Source organism: Callionymus lyra, chromosome 15 (genome assembly GCF_982586985.1).
Source record: "Callionymus lyra chromosome 15, fCalLyr1.hap1.1, whole genome shotgun sequence".
Classification (NCBI taxonomy): domain Eukaryota; kingdom Metazoa; phylum Chordata; class Actinopteri; order Syngnathiformes; family Callionymidae; genus Callionymus; species Callionymus lyra.
The window spans coordinates 1,139,205-1,155,335 of record NC_141832.1 but is presented as its reverse complement, the minus strand read 5'-3'; the positions used below and the strand labels follow the sequence as shown (position 1 = coordinate 1,155,335).

General features: G+C 50.1%; 1 protein-coding gene across 2 annotated transcripts; it reads left to right on the top strand.

Annotated features, from left to right (window-relative positions):
- The first annotated feature begins 108 nt into the window (after window positions 1-108).
- Window positions 109-14,300, top strand: taok2a (TAO kinase 2a). 2 transcript variants are annotated; one of them, XM_087808722.1, is made up of 20 exons: window positions 109-525; window positions 1,775-1,915; window positions 1,978-2,049; window positions 2,145-2,246; window positions 2,309-2,354; window positions 2,414-2,510; window positions 2,573-2,686; window positions 4,892-4,983; window positions 5,052-5,145; window positions 5,217-5,298; window positions 5,374-5,544; window positions 5,614-5,820; window positions 5,880-6,008; window positions 6,073-6,309; window positions 6,396-6,524; window positions 6,729-6,932; window positions 7,038-7,277; window positions 9,486-9,698; window positions 11,838-12,020; window positions 12,258-14,300. In XM_087808722.1, exons 2-20 carry the CDS (start codon window positions 1,784-1,786, stop codon window positions 13,110-13,112), a joined length of 3,399 nt encoding a protein of 1,132 aa, XP_087664848.1. In that variant the 5' UTR covers window positions 109-525; window positions 1,775-1,783; the 3' UTR covers window positions 13,113-14,300. The 2 variants fall into 2 exon arrangements, with proteins under 2 accessions (XP_087664848.1, XP_087664847.1); XM_087808721.1 differs by having other exon boundaries at window positions 9,486-9,707.
- Window positions 14,301-16,131: the final 1,831 nt, after the last annotated feature.

The following is a 16,131-nucleotide window of genomic DNA, read 5'->3' as shown; positions in this document are numbered from 1 at the left end:
AAAAACATGATTAATTCTAAATAGGTCAACAATTATTTGCAGACTTTATTTCTACACCGGAAGTCTGGGCGGAACTGGAATGTGTCAGCTTCCGGCCCGGAGCCCCGCCCCTCCGTGCCATCTTGTGTTTAGAACAAAAACGGCGGCGGAACCGAGGCCGAACCGGGACGTGGACTCAGTCTTCTCCGCGTTCAATGTCAATATCCAGGCGGGTCCACGCGTCAGTGTTCGGCGGTGAAGTCCCCCGCAGACCCGTCCGCCACACCCCGACAGAACCGCTAGCCCCCAGGCTAACGAAGCTAAGCTAAAGTGTTAGCCGATGCTAGTCGCCGAATAACGGAACCAGCCGGCGGGTCTCGAGGATACCGCCCTAAACTCGTGTCTCCCAGACGGTCCTGGTGCAGGAATGGACCGGACGTCGTGTTGAGAGACCCCCGCGAGATGAGGAGTGAAGCCCGCTAGCTCGCCAACGAACCCCCTGATCTGTTCCGGTTCTGTTCCGGTGCGGAACCACAACCAGCCGCGGTGAGTTCTTGTCTGTGTGCTCCGAGCCCAGTTGGCTCGGTTCGGTATCGTCTCTGTAACATCCGTTCACGCTAAGATTCGAGGGCTTTTAATGGCGGGAGCTCAGAACCGTTCTCGTCGTTATCTGGGTCACAGAGTCTGGAGTGTGTTCGGTACCAAGAGAACAATGACCGGGAAGGAAACGAGCAGAAAAGCCCCAGAAATGGTGGCCCTGAGATGAAGATGGTGGAGAAGGAGGAACAAAAGATGATGATGTTGTCAACGTTCAGTCATCCGTGGCTCGAACTTTCCTTTTATGGGCCACTTGGTTCCTAAGTGACGCATTCTCAGACGTTCCAGCGCCAGAGTGGAGACATTCCAGCTGGGTTCTGTGGTCTCCTCCCGGACCCGCGGCTCTGGTCCGAGTCCCGGGCGGATGACGGAGCTCCTTGATCCACGAAACATCTTGAAATCACAGAACCTTGAGTTTGGATCAGAAACCGCATGAAAAACCAGCGTCTGTGAGTCAGAGCGCCACCTGCTGATGCCTCAGGAGGTTCACGTCTGTGGGGAGTCCCTGGATGATGCAGGCGTCAGCTGACCCTGCAGGGGTCACCATGTGTTTCCATTAGTGACGTTGGATCGCTCTGGAGTCTTGGGAGCGTGGCTCAGCGCTCTGATGGCTTGTCGTCTTCAGTAGTGTCACGTGACCGTTTCTCACAGGGGCACCATGTGACCTGGACCTCAGTGACCTTTGACACGTCAGACTGAAAAAAAAGAAGTTCATTGCTGAGGTTGAAAACAAAACACAGGATGTGGTAGTAATGACAGCAGTGGATACAACAAGACGAAGACATTACGTTCAAAATTGACATATCGAAAGAATTAAATATAAATACTTTATTTACATCAGGTTTCAAGTGGAACTCTCGTCGGGTTCTGGTCCGATAATGATGTGTACGATTGGGTCATTCGAGGTCTGTGCTGCGAATAAGTGTCTCGATCATTTTGTTCTGCTGTATTTCCTTTGAGAAAACAATCACGGAGGCAGGATTGTTTGCACAAACGTCGTGACGGATTGTTAATCAAACACTAATGACTCGTGTTCAATCTCAGCCGGGTTTAACTCGGAACCAGGTCACCTCGTCCAAATATAAACCGGTCCAAAGTCTCTTTCAACCCGACTTCCTGTCGGGTTCTCCGCCCGCTTGAACGCTAAGACGCCGCTTCCTGTTGATATTGATTGTGTGGTTGCGACCCCCCTGACCAGGCCCTGGCCATGCCGGCGAGCGCTCGTGCGGGCAATCTCAAGGACCCGGATCTAGCAGATCTGTTCTGCAAGGACGATCCCGAGAAGCTGTTCGCTGACCTGCGGGAGATCGGACATGGAAGCTTCGGAGCCGTCTACTTTGTGAGTCGTGTGTGTGTGTGTGTGTGCGTTTGTTCCCTCCAACTAAGACCGACCCGTTTCAGGCACGGGACGTCCGTAACAATGAGGTGGTGGCCATCAAGAAGATGTCGTACAGCGGCAAACAGACTAACGAGGTAACCTGTCAATCAAAACCGGGCCACGCCTCGCGGCTCTCGTTTGACGCCTTGTTGCACTCGTTTGACGTTGTGATTCTCCCCCTGGTGGTCAGAAGTGGCAGGACATCATCAAGGAGGTGAAGTTCCTGCAGAAGCTGCGACACCCCAACACCATCGAGTACCGCGGCTGCTACCTGAGGGAACACACGGCATGGGTGCGTACTGATGATGTCACGCTGCGTCCGTTACCCCGACTGATCCTTCTTTTCTCCGCCAGCTGGTCATGGAGTACTGCCTGGGCTCGGCCTCGGACCTGCTGGAGGGTGAGAACCGCCTCTGACTCGCGGTGACTTACCGTCGTTAACTCGTCGTCTCTCCGTAGTCCACAAGAAGCCGCTTCAGGAGGTGGAGATTGCTGCTATTACCCATGGTGCACTGCTGGGTCTGGCCTACCTGCACTCGCACAACATGATCCACAGGTAGGTGTGAGTGTGTTGTCTGGCGTGTGCGTGGGCTGACGTGTGTGTGTGGTTCTTCGCAGGGATGTGAAGGCTGGAAACATCCTGCTCACGGAACCGGGTCAAGTCAAACTGGGCGACTTCGGTTCCGCCTCCATCGTGGCTCCAGCCAACTCGTTTGTCGGGACTCCATACTGGTGAGTGTGCGACCAAAAGATACAATCTTCATCCAATGTTATTAACAAATATAAATAATTATTCATGTTTTTCGGCAACACAGGGGTCAACAATACAATATATAGTGATGGTGTAGTAACAAGTATATATGTGTAGTATTGTCCAGTACTCTACTCTGGTGTTGTGATAGTGTAGTAACAAGTATATATGTGTAGTATTGTCCAGTACTTGACTCTGGTGTTGTGATAGTGTAGTAACAAGTATATATGTGTAGTATTGTCCAGTACTTGACTCTGGTGTTGTGATAGTGTAGTAACAAGTATATATGTGTAGTATTGTCCAGTACTTGACTCTGGTGTTGTGATAGTGTAGTAACAAGTATATATGTGTAGTATTGTCCAGTACTTGACTCTGGTGTTGTGATAGTGTAGTAACAAGTATATATGTGTAGTATTGTCCAGTACTTGACTCTGATGTTGTGATAGTGTAGTAACAAGTATATATGTGTAGTATTGTCCAGTACTTGACTCTGATGTTGTGATAGTGTAGTAACAAGTATATATGTGTAGTATTGTCCAGTACTTGACTCTGGTGTTGTGATAGTGTAGTAACAAGTATATATGTGTAGTATTGTCCAGTACTTGACTCTGGTGTTGTGATAGTGTAGTAACAAGTATATATGTGTAGTATTGTCCAGTACTTGACTCTGGTGTTTTGATAGTGTAGTAACAAGTATATATTTGTAGTATTGTCCAGTACTTGACTCTGGTGTTGTGATAGTGTAGTAACAAGTATATATGTGTAGTATTGTCCAGTACTTGACTCTGGTGTTTTGATAGTGTAGTAACAAGTATATATGTGTAGTATTGTCCAGTACTTGACTCTGGTGTTGTGATAGTGTAGTAACAAGTATATATGTGTAGTATTGTCCAGTACTTGACTCTGGTGTTGTGATAGTGTAGTAACAAGGATATATGTGTAGTATTGTCCAGTACTTGACTCTGGTGTTGTGATAGTGTAGTAACAAGTATATATGTGTAGTATTGTCCAGTACTTGACTCTGGTGTTGTGATAGTGTAGTAACAAGTATATATGTGTAGTATTGTCCAGTACTTGACTCTGGTGTTGTGATAGTGTAGTAACAAGTATATATGTGTAGTATTGTCCAGTACTTGACTCTGGTGTTGTGATAGTGTAGTAACAAGTATATATGTGTAGTATTGTCCAGTACTTGACTCTGGTGTTGTGATAGTGTAGTAACAAGTATATATGTGTAGTATTGTCCAGTACTTGACTCTGGTGTTGTGATAGTGTAGTAACAAGTATATATGTGTAGTATTGTCCAGTACTTGACTCTGGTGTTGTGATAGTGTAGTAACAAGTATATATGTGTAGTATTGTCCAGTACTTGACTCTGGTGTTTTGATAGTGTAGTAACAAGTATATATGTGTAGTATTGTCCAGTACTTGACTCTGGTGTTGTGATAGTGTAGTAACAAGTATATATGTGTAGTATTGTCCAGTACTTGACTCTGGTGTTGTGATAGTGTAGTAACAAGGATATATGTGTAGTATTGTCCAGTACTTGACTCTGGTGTTGTGATAGTGTAGTAACAAGTATATATGTGTAGTATTGTCCAGTACTTGACTCTGGTGTTGTGATAGTGTAGTAACAAGTATATATGTGTAGTATTGTCCAGTACTTGACTCTGGTGTTGTGATAGTGTAGTAACAAGTATATATGTGTAGTATTGTCCAGTACTTGACTCTGGTGTTGTGATAGTGTAGTAACAAGTATATATGTGTAGTATTGTCCAGTACTTGACTCTGTTGTTGTGATAGTGTAGTAACAAGTATATATGTGTAGTATTGTCCAGTACTTGACTCTGGTGTTGTGATAGTGTAGTAACAAGTATATATGTGTAGTATTGTCCAGTACTTGACTCTGGTGTTGTGATAGTGTAGGATACATGTGTAGTATCATGTATCGTCATCATTCTTCTTTTAGCTGTACTGCTGCCATCTAGAGGCCAGAAGTTTAGTTGCAACACACAAAAAAGGAACAAATGTGAATATTTACACGTTATGTTAATAATTAGGGAAGTATAATGATTTATTTTAAATATTGTTTATTGAAAAATAATCATTAAAAACGATGACAAAACAAATAAACATCATCTTCGTTAACATATTTAATGGATTCTTCGCTCTGACCTTTTGTTCAGGATGGCACCAGAGGTGATTCTGGCCATGGATGAGGGACAGTACGACGGCAAGGTGGACGTCTGGTCGCTGGGGATCACCACGATAGAACTGGGTAACTCTCTCTCTCTCTTTGTCTCCCCCACTCCCCCCTTCTTCAACAATCCCCCTCGGTGTGTGCAGCTGAGAGGAAGCCTCCGCTCTTCAACATGAACGCGATGAGTGCCTTATATCACATCGCTCAGAACGAGAGTCCAGTTCTGCAGTCCAACCACTGGTGAGACCTTTGACCCCCCCGGGTCACCCCCGTCAAAACCTTCTCCGCTCACACTTTCTCTCCCTCCTCAGGTCCGACTCGTTCCGCAACTTCGTGGACTCGTGTCTCCAGAAGATCCCTCAGGACCGGCCCACCTCCGACGTGCTGCTCAATGTCAGCAGACCTTACATTTGACCCCAGAAACCCGCTCGCTCCCTCTGACCCCCCGGACCTCCTTCTTCTCTGCAGCATCGCTTCCTGTGCCGAGAGCGCCCCCTGACGGCCGTCATGGACCTCATCGCCAGGACTAAAGACGCCGTCAGAGAGCTGGACAACCTGCAGTATCGCAAGATGAAGAAGATCCTGTTCCAGGAGACGCAGCAGAACGGGCCGGTGTCCGAGGGCGGCGAGGACGAGGAGGTGAGGATCGTGTGTGTGTGTGTGTGTGTGTGTGTGTGTGGGCGCGGCTCACCTGTGTGTGTCTGTCAGGAGGTGGAGGCGTACCTGCTGCGCAGCGGCACGGTCAACAGCCTGGAGTCGTCCCAGTCCGTCCCCTCCATGTCCATCTCCGCCAGCTCCCAGAGCAGCTCGGTCAACAGCCTCGCCGACGCCTCGGACGACAGCAGCGAGATGATGATGCTGCACGAGGGCGAGACCACGGTCACCTCCAACAGCTCCATCATTCACAGACCCTCGGTAACGCACGAGACGCACAATCCCAGTCGCACAACCAGCTGACGCCTCGTGCTCCTCAGGGACCGGACAACATCTACGACGACCCGTACCAGCCGGAGATGGAGCCGCCTCAGGCGCCCTCTGCTGGTCGCCGCAGGGCTTACTACCGCAACAGAGACCACTTCGCCACCATTCGGACGGCCTCGCTGGTGCGTGTCGACCCTGGCGTCCCCGTCGGAGGTCGACCCCGAGCCTGACCTCTTCTCTCCTCAGGTCACTCGGCAGATCCAGGAGCACGAGCAGGGCTCGGCACTGCGGGAGCAGATGTCGGGCTACAAGCGGATGCGGCGGCAGCACCAGAAGCAGCTGATGGGCCTGGAGAACAAGCTGAAGGCCGAGATGGACGAGCACCAGCTGAAGCTGGACAAGGAGCTGGAGAGCCAGAGGACCAGCTTCTCCGCAGAGTCCGACAAGCTGGTGAAGAAGCACCAGGCCATACTGGACAAGGAGGTGAGTCGCCCTGCTGAAGCTGTGACTGAGTACCTGCGAGTACCTGCGAGTACCTGCGAGTACTGACGAGTGTCGACCCACCGCAGACGAAAGCAGCTCTGGCTGAAGAGAAGAAGTTCCAGCAGCACATCCTGGGTCAGCAGAAGAAGGAACTCACCAGTTTACTGGACTCACAGAAGAGACAGTACAGACTACGCAAGGATCAGCTGAAGGAGGTGTGACACCTACACACACATACACCTATATACACACAAACACACTCACACAGATTTACACACACGTATATATATATAGATATATACTGTATATATATATATAGACAGACAGGCAGGCATAAGGATATATATACACACACACACACACACACCTGTGTAATGAGGAGCAGCTTCAGCTCACACTGGCTGGTTCTGGTGGGTCAGGAGCTGAGTGAGAACCAGTCCACGCCGAAGAGGGAGAAGCAGGAGTGGCTGGGGCGGCAGAAGGAGTGTCTGCAGCAGATGCAGGCGGAGGAGGAGGCAGGACTCTTGCGGCGCCAGAGACAATACTACGAGCTGCAGTGTCGCCAGTACAAGAGGAAGATGCTGCTGGCCCGACACAACCTGGAGCAGGACCTGCTGCGAGAGGTGAGACACGTTTACACACTCGTGTACACACTCGTGTACACACTCGTGTACACACTCGTGTACACACTCGTGTACACACTCACAAAAAACTGATGGTCACTGCAGGACCTGAATAAGAAGCAGACCCAGAAGGACCTGGAGTGCGCCATGTTGCTACGGCACCACGAGTCCACCCAGGAGCTGGAGTTCCGTCAGCTGGGCTCGGTCCAGAGGACCCGGGCCGAGCTGATCCGGACCCAGCACCAGACAGAGCTCACCAACCAGATGGAGTACAACAAGCGGCGAGAGCAGGAACTGCGTCAGAAACACACGGTGGAGGTCCGACAGCAGCCCAAGAGCCTGAAGGTGAGACACGACACACCTGCTCACTTCCTCACTCTGATGTCACTCATGCCTACACTCTGATGTCACCCATGCCTACACTCTGATGTCACTCATGCCTACACTCTGATGTCACTCATGCCTACACTCTGATGTCACTCGTGCCTACACTCTGATGTCACTCATGCCTACACTCTGATGTCACTCATGCCTACACTCTGATGTCACTCGTGCCTACACTCTGATGTCACTCATGCCTACACTCTGATGTCACTCATGCCTACACTCTGATGTCACTCATGCCTACACTCTGATGTCACCCATGCCTACACTCTGATGTCACTCATGCCTACACTCTGATGTCACCCATGCCTACACTCTGATGTCACTCATGCCTACACTCTGATGTCACTCGTGCCTACACTCTGATGTCACTCGTGCCGACACTCTGATGTCACCCATGCCTACACTCTGATGTCACTCATGCCTACACTCTGATGTCACTCGTGCCGACACTCTGATGTCACCCATGCCTACACTCTGATGTCACTCATGCCTACACTCTGATGTCACCCATGCCTACACTCTGATGTCACTCATGCCTACACTCTGATGTCACTCGTGCCTACACTCTGATGTCACTCGTGCCGACACTCTGATGTCACCCATGCCTACACTCTGATGTCACTCATGCCTACACTCTGATGTCACTCGTGCCGACACTCTGATGTCACTCATGCCTACACTCTGATGTCACCCATGCCTACACTCTGATGTCACCAATGCCTACACTCTGATGTCACTCATGCCTACACTCTGATGTCACTCATGCCTACACTCTGATGTCACTCATGCCTACACTCTGATGTCACTCATGCCTACACTCTGATGTCACTCATGCCTACACTCTGATGTCACCCATGCCTACACTCTGATGTCACTCATGCCTACACTCTGATGTCACTCATGCCTACACTCTGATGTCACTCATGCCTACACTCTGATGTCACCAATGCCTACACTCTGATGTCACTCATGCCTACACTCTGATGTCACTCATGCCTACACTCTGATGTCACTCATGCCTACACTCTGATGTCACTCATGCCTACACTCTGATGTCACTCATGCCTACACTCTGATGTCACTCATGCCTACACTCTGATGTCACCAATGCCTACACTCTGATGTCACTCATGCCTACACTCTGATGTCACTCATGCCTACACTCTGATGTCACTCATGCCTACACTCTGATGTCACCCATGCCTACACTCTGATGTCACTCATGCCTACACTCTGATGTCACCAATGCCTACACTCTGATGTCACTCATGCCTACACTCTGATGTCACTCATGCCTACACTCTGATGTCACTCATGCCTACACTCTGATGTCACCCATGCCTACACTCTGATGTCACCAATGCCTACACTCTGATGTCACTCATGCCTACACTCTGATGTCACTCATGCCTACACTCTGATGTCACCCATGCCTACACTCTGATGTCACTCATGCCTACACTCTGATGTCACTCATGCCTACACTCTGATGTCACCCATGCCTACACTGATGTCACCCATGCCTACACTCTGATGTCACTCATGCCTACACTCTGATGTCACTCATGCCTACACTCTGATGTCACCAATGCCTACACTCTGATGTCACTCATGCCTACACTCTGATGTCACTCATGCCTACACTCTGATGTCACTCGTGCCTACACTCTGATGTCACTCGTGCCTACACTCTGATGTCACTCGTGCCTACACTCTGATGTCACTCGTGCCTACACTCTGATGTCACTCATGCCTACACTCTGATGTCACTCATGCCTACACTCTGATGTCACTCATGCCTACACTCTGATGTCACCAATGCCTACACTCTGATGTCACTCATGCCTACACTCTGATGTCACTCATGCCTACACTCTGATGTCACTCGTGCCTACACTCTGATGTCACTCGTGCCTACACTCTGATGTCACTCGTGCCTACACTCTGATGTCACTCGTGCCTACACTCTGATGTCACTCATGCCTACACTCTGATGTCACTCATGCCTACACTCTGATGTCACTCATGCCTACACTCTGATGTCACTCATGCCTACACTCTGATGTCACTCATGCCTACACTCTGATGTCACTCATGCCTACACTCTGATGTCACTCATGCCTACACTCTGATGTCACTCATGCCTACACTCTGATGTCCCCGCAGTCCAAAGAGCTGCAGATCAAGCGGCAGTTCCAGGAGACCTGCAAGATCCAGACCCGGCAGTACAAGGCGCTGAGGAACCACCTGCTGGAGAACACGCCCAAGTGCGACCACAAGGTGGTGCTGAAGCGGCTGAAGGAGGAGCAGACACGTAAGCTGGCCATCCTGGCCGAGCAGTACGACCACTCGGTCAACGACATGCTGTCCACGCAGGCTGTGAGTAAGGCAAGAAGACCCGCCCACCGAGCACCTGGCTGACCACACAGTCACATGACCAGCACACAGTCACATGACCACCCAGTCACATGACCAGCACACAGTCACATGACCACACCACAGTCACATGACCACCCAGTCACATGACCAGCACACAGTCACATGACCAGCACACAGTCACATGACCAGCACACAGTCACATGACCAGCACACAGTCACATGACCACAACACAGTCACATGACCACCCAGTCACATGACCAGCACACAGTCACATGACCAGCACACAGTCACATGACCACAACACAGTCACATGACCACAACACAGTCACATGACCACAACACAGTCACATGACCACAACACAGTCACATGACCACAACACAGTCACATGACCACAACACAGTCACATGACCACACCACAGTCACATGACCAGCACAGTCACATGACCACAACACAGTCACATGACCACAACACAGTCACATGACCACACCACAGTCACATGACCACACCACAGTCACATGACCACACCACAGTCACATGACCACAACACAGTCACATGACCACACCACAGTCACATGACCACAACACAGTCACATGACCACAACACAGTCACATGACCACAACACAGTCACATGACCACACCACAGTCACATGACCACACCACAGTCACATGACCACACCACAGTCACATGACCAGCACACAGTCACATGACCACAACACAGTCACATGACTACACCACAGTCACATGACCACAACACAGTCACATGACCAGCACACAGTCACATGACCACACCACAGTCACATGACCACAACACAGTCACATGACCACACCACAGTCACATGACCACAACACAGTCACATGACCAGCACACAGTCACATGACCACACCACAGTCACATGACCACACCACAGTCACATGACCACAACACAGTCACATGACCAGCACACAGTCACATGACCAGCACACAGTCACATGACCAGCACACAGTCACATGACCACACCACAGTCACATGACCACAACACAGTCACATGACCAGCACACAGTCACATGACCAGCACACAGTCACATGACCACACCACAGTCACATGACCACACCACAGTCACATGACCACAACACAGTCACATGACCACAACACAGTCACATGACCAGCACAGTCACATGACCAGCACACAGTCACATGACCACACCACAGTCACATGACCACAACACAGTCACATGACCAGCACAGTCACATGACCAGCACACAGTCACATGACCAGCACACAGTCACATGACCACACCACAGTCACATGACCACAACACAGTCACATGACCACAACACAGTCACATGACCACAACACAGTCACATGACCACACCACAGTCACATGACCACACCACAGTCACATGACCAGCACACAGTCACATGACCACACCACAGTCACATGACCACACCACAGTCACATGACCAGCACACAGTCACATGATCACAACACAGTCACATGACCAGCACACAGTCACATGACCAGCACACAGTCACATGACCACACCACAGTCACATGACCACACCACAGTCACATGACCAGCACACAGTCACATGACCACACCACAGTCACATGACCACACCACAGTCACATGACCAGCACACAGTCACATGATCACAACACAGTCACATGACCAGCACACAGTCACATGACCAGCACACAGTCACATGACCACACCACAGTCACATGACCACACCACAGTCACATGACCAGCACACAGTCACATGACCAGCACACAGTCACATGACCAGCACACCACAGTCACATGACCAGCACACAGTCACATGACCAGCACACAGTCACATGACCAGCACACAGTCACATGACCAGCACACAGTCACATGACCACACCACAGTCACATGACCACACCACAGTCACATGACCAGCACACAGTCACATGACCAGCACACAGTCACATGACCACACCACAGTCACATGACCAGCACACAGTCACATGACCACAACACAGTCACATGACCAGCACACAGTCACATGACCAGCACACAGTCACATGACCAGCACACAGTCACATGACCAGCACACAGTCACATGACCAGCACACAGTCACGCCAACACTGAGCTGACTGGTCTCACCTCCGTCTCCGGTCCACAGCTGCGCCTGGATGAGACCCAGGAGGCGGAGTACCAGGTGCTGCACATGCAGCTGCAGCAGGAGCTGGAGCTGCTCAACGCCTACCAGAGCAAGATCAAGATCCACACAGACGGGCAGCACGAGCGCGAGGTCAAGGAGCTGGAGCAGCGCGTGTCCATCCGCAGAGCTCTGCTGGAACAACGGGTAACATCTGGTTCATCTGAACCTTCTCAGCCACATGTTGAGGCTCATCATCCTTCATATCCTAAGAACCTAATCATGAATTTAAATATGAGATAAAAATGTCTTAAACCTGAGAGTTGAATAGAATTAATCAGTCGGTGAGAAACATTGTTGCATGTTTATTAATGCATCGTATTGTTGTTTTGTTTGTTTTTGTTGTTTGACGAGGATCATCTGTGACCTTGACTCTCTGTCCAGATCGAGGAGGAGATGCTGTCGCTGCAGAACGAGCGTTCGGACCGGATCCGGACCCTGCTGGAGCGCCAGGCCCACGAGATCGAGGCCTTCGACTCGGAGAGCATGCGTCTGGGCTTCAGCAACATGGCGCTCAGCGGGATCCCGGCCGAGGCGTACAACCAGGGCTACCCGACCCCCAGCCCGTCCTCGGGGTCCAGCGGCTGGCCGTCGCGCCCCGTCCCGCGCTCCGGCGGCCACTGGAGCCACAGCGTCCAGAACTCCGTGGCGACGCCGTCCTGGCGCAGTCAGAACCACGGCGGGGGCTTCAGCCGGGCCGAGTCCGTCACCTCGTCGCACGGCTTCGGGCGCGACGGCGACCCCGGCAAGGTGGGGCGCGCTCACCCGCCCCCCCCCGCCCACCAGCAGCACTACCTCCCCCAGCACTACCAGCACCACCAGAGCACGCCGCACCTGTACCGCGAGGAGCGCGAGAGCCGCGACCACGCCCGGGAGTGGGTGGGCGGCGGCCATTACTCGCACCACTCGCAGGCCCACCACCATCACCACCAGTACCTGTCGTCTCACGGATCCTCGCAGTCTCTGGCCGTGCTGCCGCCCCCCCCGCCCCCGCCCCCCCTCTCCCGCACCACCTCCCCCCCGTCCTCCGCCTCGTCCTCCTCGTCCTCGCAGGGGGGTTACGGGGGCGTGGCTCTGGGGATGAGGGGCGGCGGCCTGATGGCGCTCAGGAACAGCCCGCAGCCGCTGCGCAGGACGGCGTCGGGAGGTCCGGGGGGCGCCGGGAGTGACGGCGGTCTGAGTCGCAGCACGTCTGTGACCTCACACATTTCCAACGGCTCTCACCTGTCGTACTCCTGAGCGCCGCCATCTTTGATTTCCTGCTTCTGTTCGCCGCCTTCAGAGGAATTTGTCCGAATCATTTTTATTTAACGCCAAACAGGGCTCGTCCACGTTTTATAATCTTGCTTTCGTGACCTCTGACCTTAATGATGTACATACGAAGAGTCCAGACCTCGTGATGTTTTTTTGTTTGTTTTTGGGTAGGGTCTAGCGCCATCTTGACCTTTGACCTCTGGAAATCTTCCACGACTCTCCAGTGTCCCCCCTCTGGTGGGGTTCTGGTCCAGTCACATGATCATACGTGTCCAGTAGAGGTTCACACCTGGAGCTCCTAAAATGGAATAAAAAAAAAAAAAAGATCTGTATAGAAGACTGACGAGTTAACGGTCGTCGCCACGGCAACAGCTGTGCGTTCACGTAGAACATATACATAGCAGCGCTAACGCTAATTAGCCGTTTTAGACTTGTTATTCTGATGACTACTGCAGTTGCAATATTTATGTTTTTTATTGTTGATGCCAATTTTTTACCACTAGGTGGCGACGAGGAGGGCAACGTTACTGTGATAAAAAGCTATAAAGTATTTTAAGAATTTTATTTCCCAGAGTTCGTGGCTGGGTTGATGTTTATATTGGAGCCAGTATTATTTCACTCCCCGGTGCCAACAATCCCTTTTTTTATTTGTTTTATTTCTCGAAACGTCTGAATGAGTCGAAACATCCGCGCGGCGGGTCGTGACCTCTGCCCTCTGTCGTCATGGCTACCTCATTTGCACTGAAAGTGAAAGAATGTTCAGGTGAGCGAGTGAAATCACTTTGACGTTTTTGCTTTAAAAAAAAACAAAAAAAAAATCCTTATTTTATTTCCAAGTTGTTTTTTCCTGCGTGTAAGAAGGAAGTCGCGCTCCTGTCCTGTAGGGGGCGCTGATGTTTCTGCCTGCGTTTCTGTTGCCATCCTGAGTTGTAGTGTGTTTGAGTGACGCTCCAGCAGCAGGAAGTGACGCACAAACGGTGATGCTGTCTGTGGACTCGAGCGCCTCCAGGATTCAAACTACAGACTTGACGCCAAAAATGCTTTTGTTTTTCTGCCGCCAGATGTTCGCGCGGCGCGTGACGTCAGCTTCAACCCAGATGTTCAGCTTCAGAGCGACATGGAAAAAAAATGTACAGAAACAAAATAATTTTGGAAAATAAAAGAAGAAAAGCAGCTTCTCCGTCTGTTTGTGATCCTGATGCCGTTCATGTGTCTTCGGTCAGAAGTCTTTCTTTTGTGAAAATTATAAACCGCTTTATTTGACAAAATGCAAATAATTCTTAAATACATCGAGTCTTTGTCTCCATCCTCGTTATACCACAAACCACATGTTCATTCCGCAGTTATACATGATTTAAACTACACACAACAATACCTTTAATTCAGAAACTACATGATTTAATCAAACCTTTTTTAACACGTATTTATTTAATAGTAAATCAACTTTTTTGATTCATCTTTTAAATCCAGGTCAACTGTAGCATATATTTACAGATTAAAAGGCACAAGTTTTGGAAAAGTAACGGAATCTTCTGATCAATGACATCAAAGAACATCTACTTTAATAATAAATGTATTTAATAATAATTAATATACCCTTGAAATAAAAGTCGCTCGTGTTCGTTTTCAAGTGTTTCCGCTGAAGCTCCAGCCAACGGTCTGTGAGACTGAGGTTCTCTGGACGATCGTGACGAGAACATGAGACAAAAGTTAGAACAACAGTCAGAGTCCAGGTTTTACCGCCAACAAGGAGTGAAGGTCTTCTCCTGCATGAGTTCATCTTCATCTCGCTGAAGGTCTTCTCCTGCATGAGTTCATCTTCATCTCGCTGAAGGTCTTCTCCTGCATGAGGTCATCTTCATCTCGCTGAAGGTCTTCTCCTGCATGAGTTCATCTTCATCTCGCTGAAGGTCTTCTCCTGCATGAGTTCATCTTCATCTCGCTGAAGGTCTTCTCCTGCATGAGTTCATCTTCATCTCGCTGAAGGTCTTCTCCTGCATGAGTTCATCTTCATCTCGCTGAAGGTCTTCTCCTGCATGAGTTCATCTTCATCTCGCTGAAGGTCTTCTCCTGCATGAGTTCATCTTCATCTCGCTGAAGGTCTTCTCCTGCATGAGTTCATCTTCATCTCGCTGAAGGTCTTCTCCTGCATGAGTTCATCTTCATCTCGCGGAAGGTCTTCTCCTGCATGAGTTCATCTTCATCTCGCTGAAGGTCTTCTCCTGCATGAGTTCATCTTCATCTCGCTGAAGGTCTTCTCCTGCATGAGTTCATCTTCATCTCGCTGAAGGTCTTCTCCTGCATGAGGTCATCTTCATCTCGCTGAAGGTCTTCTCCTGCATGAGTTCATCTTCATCTCGCGGAAGGTCTTCTCCTGCATGAGTTCATCTTCATCTCGCTGAAGGTCTTCTCCTGCATGAGTTCATCTTCATCTCGCTGAAGGTCTTCTCCTGCATGAGTTCATCTTCATCTCGCTGAAGGTCTTCTCCTGCATGAGTTCATCTTCATCTCGCTGAAGGTCTTCTCCTGCATGAGTTCATCTTCATCTCGCGGAAGGTCTTCTCCTGCATGAGTTCATCTTCATCTCGCTGAAGGTCTTCTCCTGCATGAGTTCATCTTCATCTCGCTGAAGGTCTTCTCCTGCATGAGTTCATCTTCATCTCGCTGAAGGTCTTCTCCTGCATGAGTTCATCTTCATCTCGCTGAAGGTCTTCTCCTGCATGAGTTCATCTTCATCTCGCGGAAGGTCTTCTCCTGCATGAGTTCATCTTCATCTCGCTGAAGGTCTTCTCCTGCATGAGTTCATCTTCATCTCGCTGAAGGTCTTCTCCTGCATGAGGTCATCTTCATCTCGCTGAAGGTCTTCTCCTGCATGAGTTCATCTTCATCTCGCGGAAGGTCTTCTCCTGCATGAGTTCATCTTCATCTCGCTGAAGGTCTTCTCCTGCATGAGTTCATCTTCATCTCGCTGAAGGTCTTCTCCTGCATGAGTTCATCTTCATCT

Coding starts and splice junctions, on each gene's coding strand:
- taok2a (XM_087808721.1), top strand. CDS start 1,784: ATGCCGGCGAGCGCTCGTGCGGGCAATCTCAAGGACCCGGATCTAGCA. Junction 5,545..5,613: donor AGGGCGGCGAGGACGAGGAG/GTGAGGATCGTG, acceptor TGTGTCTGTCAG/GAGGTGGAGGCGTACCTGCT. Junction 7,278..9,485: donor AGCAGCCCAAGAGCCTGAAG/GTGAGACACGAC, acceptor ATGTCCCCGCAG/TCCAAAGAGCTGCAGATCAA.